Source organism: Myxocyprinus asiaticus, chromosome 10 (assembly GCF_019703515.2).
Source record: "Myxocyprinus asiaticus isolate MX2 ecotype Aquarium Trade chromosome 10, UBuf_Myxa_2, whole genome shotgun sequence".
NCBI classification, from domain to species: Eukaryota; Metazoa; Chordata; class Actinopteri; order Cypriniformes; family Catostomidae; genus Myxocyprinus; species Myxocyprinus asiaticus.
In genome coordinates this window covers 44,624,527-44,639,580 of record NC_059353.1, presented here as the reverse complement: position 1 = coordinate 44,639,580, position 15,054 = coordinate 44,624,527, and the positions used below count along the sequence as shown (strand labels likewise).

The following is a 15,054-nucleotide window of genomic DNA, read 5'->3' as shown; positions in this document are numbered from 1 at the left end:
CACACATAAAATGCCTTGGCTGTGGATTTTGTGTTTTTCACACGGGGGTGAAAAAATGCAGCACTCAGCCAGCGGGAAATGGGATCATTCCACATCAGGAATGCAGTGTCATATGCTCGCTGTTTCCTCTGAGCCCTGGCCCCATTGGTCCCTGAACTGTCGTGAGGTTTGCCTGTGCAGTGTGACAAAGCACAAAGCCCTGTATTATTGACTTTGTTTAGAGAATTTTCGAATATACAATTTTCAACACATCTGGGAGCCCCCATCAGAGTACAAACACTGCTTTGCTATTGCGTTTAATGTCAGGTAACCATTGGTGGTCCCCTGCAAACAAAAACCAGCAGGGCCTGCATCTATAAATATGTCAGTGATGTGTATTTTGTAGTTTGTTGTCAGTTGCTGAATGATCTTACCTCATAGAGTGTCCTAGCCAGGTGCAAAGTGACAAGTAATATATCTGCCACTCTGGAAACTAAATGCTGCACAACACTACACAATCACAGCCAATCAAAAACATATTCGATGTTGAATATACAGCTATGTGGAGCAGGATTTTGGACCAGTGAGATTTCACTGTGGGCAGGGCTTAGCCATGCATTGCTGCAGAAATAGAAAACAAACAATTGACAAAATGTCCTTAAAATTAATATCCAGTTCTGTCTTGTCAATACAGTAGAAGTTGGATCAAATTAAAGGGATAGTTCACCCAAAAATGAAAATTCTCTCATCATTTACTCACCCTCATGCCATCTCAGATGTGTATGACTTTTTCTTCTGCAGAACACAAACAAAGATTTTTAGAAGAATATTTCAGTTATGTAGGTCCATGCAATGCAAATGAATGGTGACCAGACTTTTCAAGCTCCAAAAATCACATAAATGCAGCATAAAAGTAATCCATACAATTCCAGTGGTTTAATATATGTCCTCTGAAGTAATGCAATCACTTTGGGTGAGAAACAGATCAATATTTCAATCCTTTTTTATTACAAATCTCCACTTTCACGTTCAAAAAGTGGAGATTTATAGTAAAAAAAAAAAAAGGACTTAAATATTGATCTGTTTCTCACCCACACCTATCGTATCGCTTCTGAAGACATATATTTAACCACTGGAGTTGTATATATTTCTTTTATGCTGACTTTATGAGTTTTGATTGAGCTTGAAAAGTTCTGGTCACCATTCATTTGCATTGCATGGACCTACAGAGTGGAGATATCTTTCTAAAAATCTTTGTTTGTGTTCTGCAGAAGAAAGAAAGTCATACACATCTGAGATGGCATGAGGGTGAGGAAATGATGTGAGAATTTTCATTTTTGGGTGAACTATTCCTTTAAAGCTTAAAAAAAGACCATAAAAAGAATCACAAAAGTAGACCATGCATCTCATGTTTCATATTTCACACCTTCTGAAGTTGTACAGTCATTTACAATATCATTTTTCAGTGAAAGTCTTGATGTCCGTTGCGCATTCATGAATACAAAAGAGAAACTTGTTCACAAAGGTACACGGGTTCATGCTAGAACTTGCATTGTTTTTAGTTCTTAAGAACAATAGTTGTAAGGTTTGGGTAAATTATTTTAAATATCAAATATGTTTTGATTGGCTTTGATTTTGTAACTTTGCAGTATTTTGCTTTCAGTGAGGACAGAAAAATTACTTGATGTTGGAAAACTGTGATGTCGCTCCTGGTTAGGACAGTATTTTACAGTTTATATACTGTATTTTAAGTGGTGTTATACTGGATTTAGATGGTGTTATGGACCAACAATAACACTGTTTGCGCTGATTAACTTAGAATGTCACTGGATTCCTTACAAAACATTTGAAATATTTCCTTCCCTTATTTAATCAAATGTTGATTATGGTGAAGTACTAAAGTGTCTTTGTGCAAAGGTGTAACCTTATATGTGTAATCATCTTTTCAGTTGGAGCCTCTCCCTGAAGAAGTGCTGCAACAGAGGCCGAATCCCAATGCCGTTCACTCCATGGAGAAAGTTCTGGAAGTCCACAGTGAGTGCAAGCATAAAGTCTCAGCCTCAGACCATTGCTGCTCACATTGACCGTCTGATGCAGATTACACAACAAAACTAGCAAGTTCTTTCTTGATATGGCAAGCTCTAATCTGATTAGCAGGCTTTCCGCAACCTCAAAGTAAAGGTACACAGGTTTTATCATTCCACCTGGAAATCAAGTTGATACAGGCTGATACAATGAGCGTTTTGAGGGAAGAACTAATCACTAGATTTGCCAAAGCTTGCAAATTTGGTGGCATCAAATATCTGAAAGACAATCAGTTTTTTGTTTGATGCACTTGGTAGCAAGTAAATTAGATATCCACGAGCAGAACTATATATTCCAGGAATTCTCATCACAGAAAGACTACCGTTTTCTCTGTATTTTCTGTACAACCATTTTTGGAGATATTTTTGTATGGTAGTCTATTATTGTGGTATAATATATTTTAGATAAACCTGCTTCTAAACAGCGCATAAAAACAACACAAACTCTTGGTTGCTTTACATGCCAGTCAGATCTCTTCTGCACCAGACTCTATGCCCGATAGTTAAAAATCTGGCTAGGCGAGACTAGCATGCATATGACATCTTTCCATGACATTTTGCTTCTCTGTGTTCCATGTTTAACATTTTCCTGAAATTATCAAGTACTTCTGCCAGTGTCAAATATTTGTGCCTTTTACCACGTTTGAAGGTTGCCTTTTGACCTTGTTTTGCGGCATAGGTAAATACTGGCGCTCGCTGCAGCGATCAGCCTCGACTCTGGGCTACTCTCTGCTGGAGGCTCAGAGGTGTGAAACTGAAGAGGCGGAGACTGTGACCGCCATGGCCTCCCTGTCTGTGGCCAACAAGAACATGGGGAAGAGGTGCGCTCATCTCACAGTGTCGTGTGTGTCTGTTAGTGGCCCCCAAATATTTTCGGACACTTACAGGGAAAGTTCATTTTCATTGCATGGAATAAAAGATGCAATGAAAGTAGTCCCAGAGGCTATAATTCTGCATTTTCTTTTGTGTTCTTTGGAAGAAGAAAGTCATACAGGTTTGGAATAATAATGAGGGTGAGTAAATGAAGACAGAATTGTCATTTTTGTGATGAACTATCCATTTAAGTGTCCAAATTCTGTTTGGGGACGCTGAATTTGCTCAGACCAGGCTTCGAAAGTGTGTCTCTATATGTGACCCCATGTGTTTTTATAAAAGTGTGAGGGGTCTCTGATTGGACAGCAGTGTTTCTGAGGAGTCTCTGAATGAGCATGGCTGATGCAGGGCAGACGTCCAGCAAAACTGGGCTTCTGAGAGACACCCTCTGCCAGAGTCCTAATTGAAAACACACAGGCAACATTGAGCACAGATGCCTGAAGTTTCTGGACCATCCTTACACACTCACTCTTACACACAAGGATATACTGTACATGCAGCAAGCACAGGTTTACACATCCCATTATGTCCTATTATTCTTATTAGGGGCCAAGTAACAAAGGTACATCCTGTATCAGGTTTTCCAAATTAAATCTTTTCTTTTTCTAGTTTGAGGGTTTATGGCAGCCCCTAGAATTGTAAGGTAAAAAGTTGTGAGATTTGGCACACTGATTGGGGAGGGTTTCACGTCTACGATTTCGTTTTGAAAATGTGTTGTTTATAATACGTTTTCACCTCTAATCCACACTGGAGCAGTGTTTCGAAAACTCTATTACTGCATACTTCTGGAAAAACAACTGAATTTTCAGTCGAAATCCTATTTGTGTGTTCCTGGCCTCAGATTCTCAAAACCTCTAGCGCCACCAATAGTTCAAAGTTTTATGTACGTTTTCACGAATAACTTTTGAACCTTTTGAATAAATTTTTCAAATCTCCAACAAATTTGGGCAAATTGGCTCAGCTTATTCCAGAAATCTGACAACGCAAGAAAACCACGTTCATATGACGTTTGAAATCATCTGATTATTCTCCGCTTTTGATGTCAAAACGTATACAGTCATGTTTCATCTAAATAGTACAGGCTCAACACTTACGCACATTGGATAAGCCGATAAGAAAGCCGGTAAAGGTCTTTACATGCAGCGTGAAATTCGAGTAGTGGGTCGATTGGTTTATGCTTAAACTGTTTTTGACTTTACCACGATAAAGGAAAACCGTTTCAGGCGTTTACACGACCTTACAAGCTATTTACTTATTAAGCATAATCGGAGTTAGATCATGCATGTAAATGCTCTCAATGTCATGAACATACACAAACCGTTTCACTGACAGCACCGCCCGTTGTCCAAAATGCACAGAGCATGAGCAAAAGTTGTTAGAACTTTTGAATTACCCAAGTTATAATTCTAATATTTCAAAAGTAAGCATTAGCCATAATTCCATAATATTCCATATGTTTCTGGGGGCCTAATCTTTGCCAAAATTGGCACAGATCATGTTCATACAAAGCCTCACAAAAACCATCAAATCGATTTTTGGTGTCCGACACTGTTTTTTAGAAACACTCTAATGGATTAGCCGTCGAAGACAATAATTTGATGCATTACCTCAGTAACTGTGTTGTATATTTTCACGAAACTTTAAACGTATCATTGCCCAGAGATTACCATGTATATTTGTTTACAGTGCTATATGTTTGTCAAAAAGTTTATAGCAATTAAGTTATCTAAAAAAATTCTCATGGAAGGTGCTATGACATGAGTTAATATTCTGCAACTTGGATGACAGTGAAGATGTTGCTGTTATAGTGCTGTTAGTAACTCCTTACTCAGCGATCCTGAGGAACTTGGGTTCTGTGTATAAAACACATTTCTATTACATGTGTATGTATGTGTACATGTAGGAGAACGATGCTCTCATGATGAAATTAAGAATGTCTGTATATGTCCCCCAACAGGACAGAGGAGGAGCCCATGGAAGAGGAACCTCCATTGTAGAAGGTCCATTTAACTGCCTTGGTGACCCTCTTGGCTCAGAGCCTCTTGAAGTCTCTGTGCTCACTCTGCTCTCTCCACTCGTTTCATTTTTTGTCCCACCTCTGCCTGGCAGGGCATGATGTGCGCACTTTAAGCACGGGACTCGAAACGGCCTGAAGAAACCTCCATGACACCCAGAGTGCAACAGTCTCAGCCCTGTTAGACAGTCTCTGTCTGTGGCAGAACTACTAGGATTCAGTACCTGGTCTGTCCACATGGACGCATACTTTTGAGCAGGACATTGACTTATGTTCCATTGTTAGATGTGAGAGCTGGTGCTTTCAACAAGAACTTTTGTTATGTTTCTTTCCAGAGCCACTAAAGTCCACATGACTGACTTTGGCTGTGGGCCACAATGCAGCCGCATCCTTCTCGTTTTTATTCGTTGTCATGTTTGTTTGTCTTAAGAAAAGAAGTGACTCATTCCATTTGTCATCCAAGTTACTGCTAAATGCTTCTGACATTGTTTTTGGAAGATGAGATCTGAGATTGGGAGAGAGTGAAGAATTGGGAAACCCAACCGAGAGCCATAAGAGTGGACAATGCGAGTTTGTGCCTTTTTTTGTGATGGATTGAGAAGAACATTGCCTTAAACTAGTTACAGGAGGGGTTGAAAATGTTGAGCTCCATTCCACCTCTGTTCTTGCTTTTCAAGAGGTGGTACATGTGAGGGTCAAAGGCTGGCCTGAAGAATCGGAAAAACCCCTCAGCATGTTTACCAGGAACTCCCTGCAGAAATTGTCACGCTTCACACACATTATTGAACTTTTTACTGTTTTTTTTTTCCTGTTCTGTCATTTTACTGTGCTTGTGTTGGACATCACATAACAAATTAACTTGTAAGGTAGTTGCCAGCTATCCAAGGGCAAACATTGTTTGAGCACTTTTCAATTGAATTCTCCAGTGCTTTAGAAGGCAAGCCAATGTGTAGCGACTTTTCAACTCTAATGACCAAATACACACCTCGTCCTCCTTTTCGAAAGCATTGACCAGCATGCACCATTGCGGAACATCTTTCCATCTGCCAAGTTTGAATTCATCTGCCATAGATTAACAGCAACTATTTCGAAGCATGAATTTGCTGTTAAAACAGTAGTTATCTGCCACTAGCTGCAAGCATTTAGTATAGGGCTGCAATAACGATTTGTCATACAAAAAAAACACAATTTGTGCTTTAAAAGAAACTATATTTTTCCCTCTCTCAACATGTTGTACTTTTATACTCATGAATGTCTAGTTTTCAGATTCCTTTACAGTTAATCAAGGCCACTAGCGTATCACTACTATTATTCTACTCAGCAGATGGTCAGTTTTATTGACACCTTTAAAAAAACAATAGGAAAAGGGCTGGTTAACGATTTTAAATGAACCATTTCGCCTTCAGATGTGCCTCCTGGTGAGATTTAGGGCTGGTGTAAAGCGGCACGTTTCCTGCCGATTGGCCTGTGCAAGGGCATCGCTACACAACGTAATAGTCCTTTCACTATAGGGGCAGGTGCTACAACACAATCCAGGAAGTAGTGAAACCACCAGCTTCCACTCAGAACACAATCATAAAAACACCTCTGAGACAACTGTGATACTCAGACAATCTGCATGTGACTATTTTGACGTAGAGTTTTGTAGCTGCATCCTTGACCTGTAGGGGGCAGTGTACCAATGCTTTTAAACGGCACATACAGTAGAACTGTACATATATATGCAATTATGCATGCTGACAGTAGATAATTTGGCTTGACTTTGATTGTACATGTACCTTTTGGATTCTGGACTGGTTAAGGGGTAATTATTTTGTTTGACAACACTGACTCATGTTTAGCCTCTTGGCAACTACCTTTGGCATTCTTTTTCATGTGTATCATGTACGTTAAATATGAGACACATTAAGGAAGGCGATTTGATTCACTGTTGCCATTGTTCCTTGACTTCATATTTGTATATGCCGGTCACGTATGACTACTCCACTGTGGGCTTTCGCCCTTTTTTTTTTTTTTTTTTTGTCTGTTTGTCTATGTTTTGTTACTTTTTTCTGGCCTTGTGACCTTGTTTGTCCTATTTTTATACTTTTTTTCTTTTTCATTGTTCATTTATATAGTTGACAATGTGTTTTACATGCTTAAGATCTTTAGTTTCTTGTTTCAGAGAGTAACAGCCTTTTTTAATTGTTTTCTTCTTTTTTTCATTTGTTTTATCTTTTAATCGTTTTTTATAGGTGAAGGGAGGGAGATGGTTTTACTTTGTATAATGATTCCAACAATTGTGTATTTACTGTGTTCTGTTCATAGTAGATTTATATTACAAAGATCTATAGATATATTATATATTATAAATATTGCAGACTCAAATGAGAAAATTAGTATTGCAAAGTGATATACAGTATATCAGTATGTGGTCTGGCTTTGCCCATCACTGGTTTCACTGAAGGCACTGTTTAAAGCTGCTGTTGGTTTTATGCATTCACAGTAGCATTACTCTGGCACCGCAACCGCTTAATCAAAAGTCAAAATGCTCTTCATTATTCCGGCTTTATTATGACAGAGCTCTTGCTAAACTAATACAAAAAGCTCTCGGAAAATATTATGGACTGACACTTTAAATTTAATGCTGAATGAATTTGGTGTGAAAAGTAGAGTAGATGCTGACATCACAATTACCTTTGTTTGGTCAATGCAAAATGGATTTCAGTTGTTTTATTCTACCTTTCAAGATTTTGAATATGTTTGAATTACTTAAGTTAGCATTGGGGTAAATCTCTCCAAACCTGTTCAGAACATGCCTGGGTCGTATTTCCTTCCCAAAATCAGAAGATATTATATTTTGTTTAAATATAAATAAATGTATATTTAAGCATATAAATATTGAAAGTATTTACATTGTGACATTATTTTCATGAAAACTAAGCACATTTCCCCCAAATTCCAACCTGCTCTCATAGCAAATAGTAAAAATCATACTATTATTACGATTTGCCATGAGACCGGGTTGGCGAAATCGTATGTGTTGGCTTGTACAAAAACATACAACTTTTACTCCCATAAAGAAAAATAAACAAACCATGCTATTAAAAATGTTCTAAAGATAAACCCCAAACCAAAAACCAACCATAAAATATAACCCCTTACCCAAACCCTGATTTTAATAAGACAATCAATGTTGTGTACAACGGAAGAAAGAGAAACATTAGGGTTTTGAGTGAGTGTTCTTGCCATTTTTCTCTTAGTTTTGCATCAATTTGAAATTGTTGGTTGTTTGGTTACTCTCTATGGGAATAAAAGTTTTCGTTAGAACCAAGTTGTATGATATTTTACCATTTTAACAACTTGTACAAATTATTACAAGCTGAGACTGCCAAATTCTCATCACTGTAATGCAAAAAAAGAACTAACTTATGTAATTACTTGAATGTGAACATTTTTAAAGTATTTTTACATCATGGTAGTATTTGTTGTTGTTCTTTTAATTCATGCTGATTTAAATAACCCACTTAATATTGTGTTTTTCCTACTATGTACTTAAGCATTTGACACAATGTACTTTTTCTGTAAATACCTGTTGTTGCATTGTACTTACATTTAAAGTACCTGCATTTCATTACATCTGTAGTTACACTGTGAACTTTAACCCTAAACCTAACCCTCTTCCAATCCTAACCCTATCCCTAAATCTACTCGTACCTCAAACTCAGTAGCAGTAAATGTGAATCTTGTGATAATTTTGCAGAAAAACATGGTTACACATTGTATTGTATAGAGGTCGACCGATAGTGGACTTTGCCGAAACCGATAACTAAGTTGCTGGAAAAAGCCAATAACCAATTAATCGGCCGATAGTTTTTAAAATCGATTAATAGAATGCTAAGACATTTGCTTTGTCGACACAGGCATAGAGGCCAGAGTACAAAATGAATAAATCCCAGATGTTTATTTTTTTTAACCAACAATAATCCGAAATAAAGAAGATTTGGTGCATAACATGGGACTTTTAATACTAAACAAGCCTGAAACACACTGGGGACTCTTATTTTGAAATGACAGAGATTTGGCTCCATTACAAAGCTCTATTTGTAATATTTACCAAATTAAGATTTTTATAGCCTATATATTATTATTGTTATTCACAATATATGAAGTATGTGCTGTTGAGGGACGTGTCCATATGGTCACATTTTTCTTTGCATGCCCTCACTTCAATTTAAAAAACGTAATTATCAAAGAAACACGGAGGAATAAAAAAAACTATCGGAATAGATTTTTGCTGATAACCGATAGTTCCAAAAAGCACCTATCGACAACGATTAATCGGTAAAACCGATATATCGGTCTACCTCTAGTATTGTATGTATTTTAAAGTTAGTACATAGTAGTTAAAGATACATCTAATATAAATTGGGACCGATTTAAAAAAACAACAACAACAAAAAAACAGTAAAAATCATCACTGTAACAATAAAGAGAATCACCACTAAGAAAAATAGGAATTACAAAAATAATAATAATATTTAAAGTCAAATGTCAGGATGCATTACAGTAATGAGAATTTGGGGTGAAATATGCTTAATTGTCATGACAATAATGTCACAGTGGTCCTAAAAATAAGCTTCTGTGTGTAAAATATAGTTTCTTATTTTTTTGTTTGATTTTGGGGTTTAATATAACCTGGATTTTTTTCATGAAATTAAATTCACTTGTTATTGTTTCGTTTGGGCAAATGATGTCAGCAGTCACTCTCTGGGCACTTCTGATTGTAAAATATTTGTCTTAGTCATTTCGAGAATGATCTATTTTGGGCCTTTTTGCTGTATCATATCCAAACTATGTCCATCAAATCTGAATTATTTTTTTAAGGAAGTGCAGAGGCTGACATTTATTGAAAATGTCCTGGAAAAGTAAAGCAGTGTTCCAAAAGAGTCTCATAATAACACTAATATTCAAACTAATAAAAACAGCTAGTGACTAATCGGCCCATAACTCCAAACCACTTTGCAATAACAGTCTCAACAACGGCAGCCTATCCAATACGGTCTTGCTCAAAGGGACATCATTATCCGGTTCATCCGGATAGTCATTTTACTTTCCTCTTGTTTTGTATAAAAGAGAATAATCATTCCATTTGTTTTCCCTATTTTATTTTACCTATCTGTCATTCCTGCTAATTTGCCATGAGGTCTGGCCTGAGCGTTGTTTATTTGCAGGCCAGGGTGAAGTTGATTTCAGTCTCTCTCCTTCACAGCTGTAGATTTCTGCATGGTTTGTGTGTCAGCATGCCTGTATGTCCTTGTAACATATTTGCACAAAGGAGGAACACAGGAGGGTTTGAGGCTTTTACAACATTGGAGAACGCATAGGATGGAAGCTGTTCTGTTCCTCCTCTGTTTCTGGTCAGTAAAGCAGACAGAATTATGCTCTTTGTGTCCGACGGATGTGCTTTTTACTTGTTTAAAAAAATGAATGAAAGAAAAATTACTTTTGAATATTTTACAGCAACACAGCAAAGTTATCTAGCACTTGTGGCATACAGACTAGAATGTAGAGCATTGTTTTAGGTGAACTACAAACTACACTACACAGACTGGCCTGTGTGACTTTTTTGCTTTCGGTTTGTTTTCTTTTTCTTTTCTAATCTTCCTCTGGAGGTATTTTGGGGGCTGGAGGAAGACTAGGAAAAGCTTAGGGTTGTTCCTTTAGAACATCTGGAATCATCAAAGGGCTTTTCCAGATGCTTGACGGATATATCTTCAGTTTGTCAAAATAAAAAAAAAACAACACTTATCAGCCAGTAATACCTGTGACCACTGTGGCTCGAGAACAGTTCTAGGTTTACAAAAATGTAAGAAATGCATATTATTTTTGTCACTTTGTTTTTCCATTGTTACAATAGAACTTTTCTTGGGACCTTTGCTCTAACGTTTGTCTTTGACATCAATTATAAAGTACCTTGTTTTTGAATACCACAATGTCTTGGTTTTTATTTCCTAGATCATTCTCTTAGTGAAGTAACCATGCTGACTGCCTTTTAATGAAATAATTTTTTTTTATACATTGTATGTAAAATTTTCCACTTTTTAATCACTTATCTGGGGTTATTTTGTTTCGTCTCATGATATCATACTTTATATTGTTTGATCCCAAATATAGACATGATTGTCTATACGAGGCTGGGTGCTATCAATTAAGCATTCAGTTAATGTTCAATTATAAAATTAGTTTTATCCTATGGTTTTGAGGTTTTATTTTTACTTGAACAAATGTGAGACGTATCATTTATTTGCGATGAAAAATCAATATCAAGATCCAAATAAAAAAAGAAAATAATCAATTGAGAATCAAAGTACCTTACATTTGTTAATTCCCTGGGATATACATTGTTATTTAAAGGAATGATTCAGGTTCAATACAAGTTGAATCGACAAGGCTCAGTCGACTTTCGACTCGTACCTTTTTATTAAAAAGAAGAAAAGCAGAAATTGCAGTTATAGTAAGGCACTTACAATGGCAGTGAATGGGGCCAGTCCATAAACTTTCAAATATATAAATCCACATTAAATAAACAGTACACTGATGAGTCAAAACATTATGACCACTCACAGGTGAAGTGAATAACGTTGATCCTCTCCTAACAAGGCCACATGTCAAGGTCTGGGTAGATTAGATGGTAAGCAAACAATCAGTTCTCGTAGTCAACGTGTTGAATGCAAGAGAAATGGGCAGGAGTAAAGACCTGAGCGACTTTGACAAAGGCCAAATTGTTATGGCCGGACGACTGGGTCAGAGCATCTCTGTAACAGCAAGGTTTGTGGGGTGCTCCCGGTCAGCAGTGGTGAGTACATACTGACAGTGGTCCGAGGAGGGATAAACCAGCGACAGGGTGTTTGGCGCCCAAGGTTCATCAATGCGTGAGGACAATGAAATCTATCCTGTCTGGTCCGAACCGACAGAAGGTACTGTGGATCAAGTCACAGAAAATGTTAATGATGGTTATAAGAGGATTGAATCACTGTCACAACACGCAGTGCGTCACAACACACAGTGCATCGCACCCGCACATGATGACCTCTGTCCACCGTCGAAAATGCTTACAATGGGCATGCAAGCCTTGGAGCGGTGGAAGAAGGTTGTCTGGTCCGATAAGTCCCATTTTCTTTTACATCACATGGACGGCCATGTACGTGTGTGCCGTTTACCTGGGGAAGTGATGGCACCAGGATGCACTATGGGAAGACTACAAGCCAGTGGAGGTAGTGTGATGCTCTGGGCAATATTCTGCTGGGAAACCCTGGGTCCAGCCATTCATGTGGATGTCAGTTTGACATGTGCCACCTATCTAAACATCCTTGCAGACCAGGTACACCCCTTCATGGCAATGGTATTCCCTGATGGCAGTGGCCTCTTTCAGCAGGATAATGCGCCCTGCCACACTGCACGCATTGTTCGGAAATGGTTTGAGGAACATGATGAAGAGTTCAAGGCCTTCAAATTCCCCAGATCTCAATCCGATTGAGCATCAATGGGATGTCTGGACCAACAAGTATGATCCATGCCAGCACCACCTCACAGCTTACAGGACTTGAAGGATCTGCTGCCAGTGTACCACAGGACACCTTGTAGAGTCCATGCCACGGCAGGTCGGCACTGTTTTGGCGGCATGCGGAGGACCAACAGCATATTGGCAGGTGGTCATAATGTTGTGACTCATCAGTGTATAGCAGAAAAGATTGAATACGTTCTACATTGAATAAGTTAAAGCATGAACTTGAAAATATTAAATAAATTCTACATTTGTACTCAATTCAAACATGTAAAAATGAATGCTGTAGCTTATAAGTACATTTTATTTATGATTGTTTGTTATCTTTACAAAGAGTCATCTTGTATCAATCCTAATGGAGAAAACCTTGTCATATTTATTTGCAAATTTGAGTAAATTTCACAGATAAATTAAATGAGTGAAATGTACTTGAAAAATAGAATTGCAAAGTAAACTTTACTTGAGAATTTCTATGAAATTCCAAGAATTGTGTGTAGCCTTTAGTTAAAAATATGATCTGTTAATATAACTTGCAATTTCTGCATGGACATTTTTTCCGAGTTTTTTTTTTTTTTTTTTTTTAAGTAACGCCCACACCAAATTGTTTTCAGCGTAGTTATTCTCAACTTTGTAACCAATCATAAATGCTTTATTCAAAAGAACAGAAGTCTGCTGTTGTTCTGATATCAGATGTTGTTAAACCTCAACCATTACAGTAAGAAGTTACAATCCTTGTTAATTTCACCACACTTTAGGACTTTCATTTTCTGTCATGTTTTCTAAAGCAGCTAATAGCCTGTGCGGTGGTAAACGCTGAGTTCTTCTCATCATTTTAGACTGTAATTCTGTGGTGTACTCTTGGGCCATGGGGACTTTTTGTAAAACTATTACATGGCAAATAGCAGTACACCAAGTAATGTTCTATGAAACACTTGTGGAGATGAATTGTTTGTGGGGAGAACAGCGCCGGGATGCTTAGATGTCCCACAGTGTGTTTAAGGGCTGTGGTTTATTGTCACAAGCATTAGTTCCCGTCAGTTTGCCCGGAGCGCAGAACTTAAACGACAAACTGTGAGAATCTGTAGGCCTATATAGAGATTAAATAAGGACACTGCAATGGATTTACCTGACCTCAGGCTACAGGGAAGAGGGAGGGACATTTTTAGATTTCCCAGGGAAATCTTGGATATTATATATATAATATATAATTATATATAAGGGGGTGAAGTTATGAGACTTTAAGATGCTGCAGTATTTCTAGGTCAATAATCAAATGTAAGCAAATTTGGCCCTGTTAACTTATTTGTACGAAAGGTTACTTTAAAGTCTATGTTTAATAATAATAATGTTTTTATTATTTATTCATTCAAATACTTAAATATGTTGGCATATGTAACAAAAATGATGATAATGGTGAATACATTTGTAAAAGCAAAGCCTGTTTTCCTCAACTAATAAAAAAGTACCATGGCAATCCCATGATTCATTTCTATCATACCGGGACCACTTAACATAATGAGTGAAAGTGAATTTATGAACTAATTCTATTACTATTGCATAATAATAATAATAATAATAATATATTATATCACTAGCTGGCTGGGTTCCAATCACAACAATATGAACTTAATTGAACCAATACTAAAGTTGACCAAAAAAATCAATAATTTAAATATTTGTTGCCTAAATATTTATTTTTAAATATTATTCATGTCATCATAGACCTGGACAATATTTTCAAGCCTTAAAAGAAATCAAAGGCCTATTTCATTGTGTTATTATAAACTTAAATTGATATAAGTTGGGCCTATATGAAGCTACACATGAATAAATGGCCTCGTCTTTATTTTATTTGAGTAAAGTAGTGTGTATTAGTGACAATTATATTTTTAATCAAAATTAATCGTCATTTTGTAACCTTGACAACTCTAATCACACCTAATATCACGATTAATCACAGAAAACTGTGCGATTAATTACATTTTAGCCTTTAGATTTGGTTTTTTTAAGATCATGAGAAACATAAATTCAGTGAAGTATGTCCAAACTTTTCTGATAGTGTATGTATCAAAGTATTATGCTATTACCTTCTGATACCATCACCTCACTTTGGTACCACCACATGGTCTAGTGAAGGCTTCATATAGCCAGTGTTTGTGTTTATTCCCAGTCTGACACTCTCAAAGCTCTGATCCCTTTGTCCAGGGGAGAGCAACAGGGATGAGAGGAGTTTACAGTAGTCACGACAAGGATTACCAGCTCATTAAGAGGAGACAAGGGTCAGATGGCTGTCAAAATATACAGGGGCAGGTAAGAGCAAGATAAACCCAGAGGATCAAGCAAAGCAAACAAAAATATCACCCTGCCAGCTAAGCAGCAGTCAAATATACAACTGAAAGAGTGGATAATTTGGTTGTATTGCCTAGAGTCCAGTCCAGTTCAGCCCAGAGTTTCAGTAATATTTTTAAATTCACTCACCAAATACCACATATATTCTGCTATAAGTGTCATCCACACTAATTTAAAAACACATTATGTTGTCTTCCCTTAAAGGGATA

At 37.1% G+C, this 15,054-nt stretch overlaps 1 protein-coding gene across 4 annotated transcripts in view; it reads left to right on the top strand.

The window, feature by feature from the left end:
* Positions 1-10,919, top strand: part of LOC127447372 (histone deacetylase 4-like) — a 293,038-nt gene extending 282,119 nt beyond the window's left edge. For all 4 annotated transcript variants that reach the window (XM_051709200.1, XM_051709199.1, XM_051709201.1 and 1 more), the window contains 3 exons: positions 1,929-2,013; positions 2,743-2,884; positions 4,894-10,919. In XM_051709200.1, coding sequence (XP_051565160.1) covers positions 1,929-2,013; positions 2,743-2,884; positions 4,894-4,933 — 267 coding nt within the window. In that variant the 3' untranslated portion in view covers positions 4,934-10,919. The remainder of the gene's footprint in view (positions 1-1,928; positions 2,014-2,742; positions 2,885-4,893) is intronic.
* Positions 10,920-15,054: the final 4,135 nt, after the last annotated feature.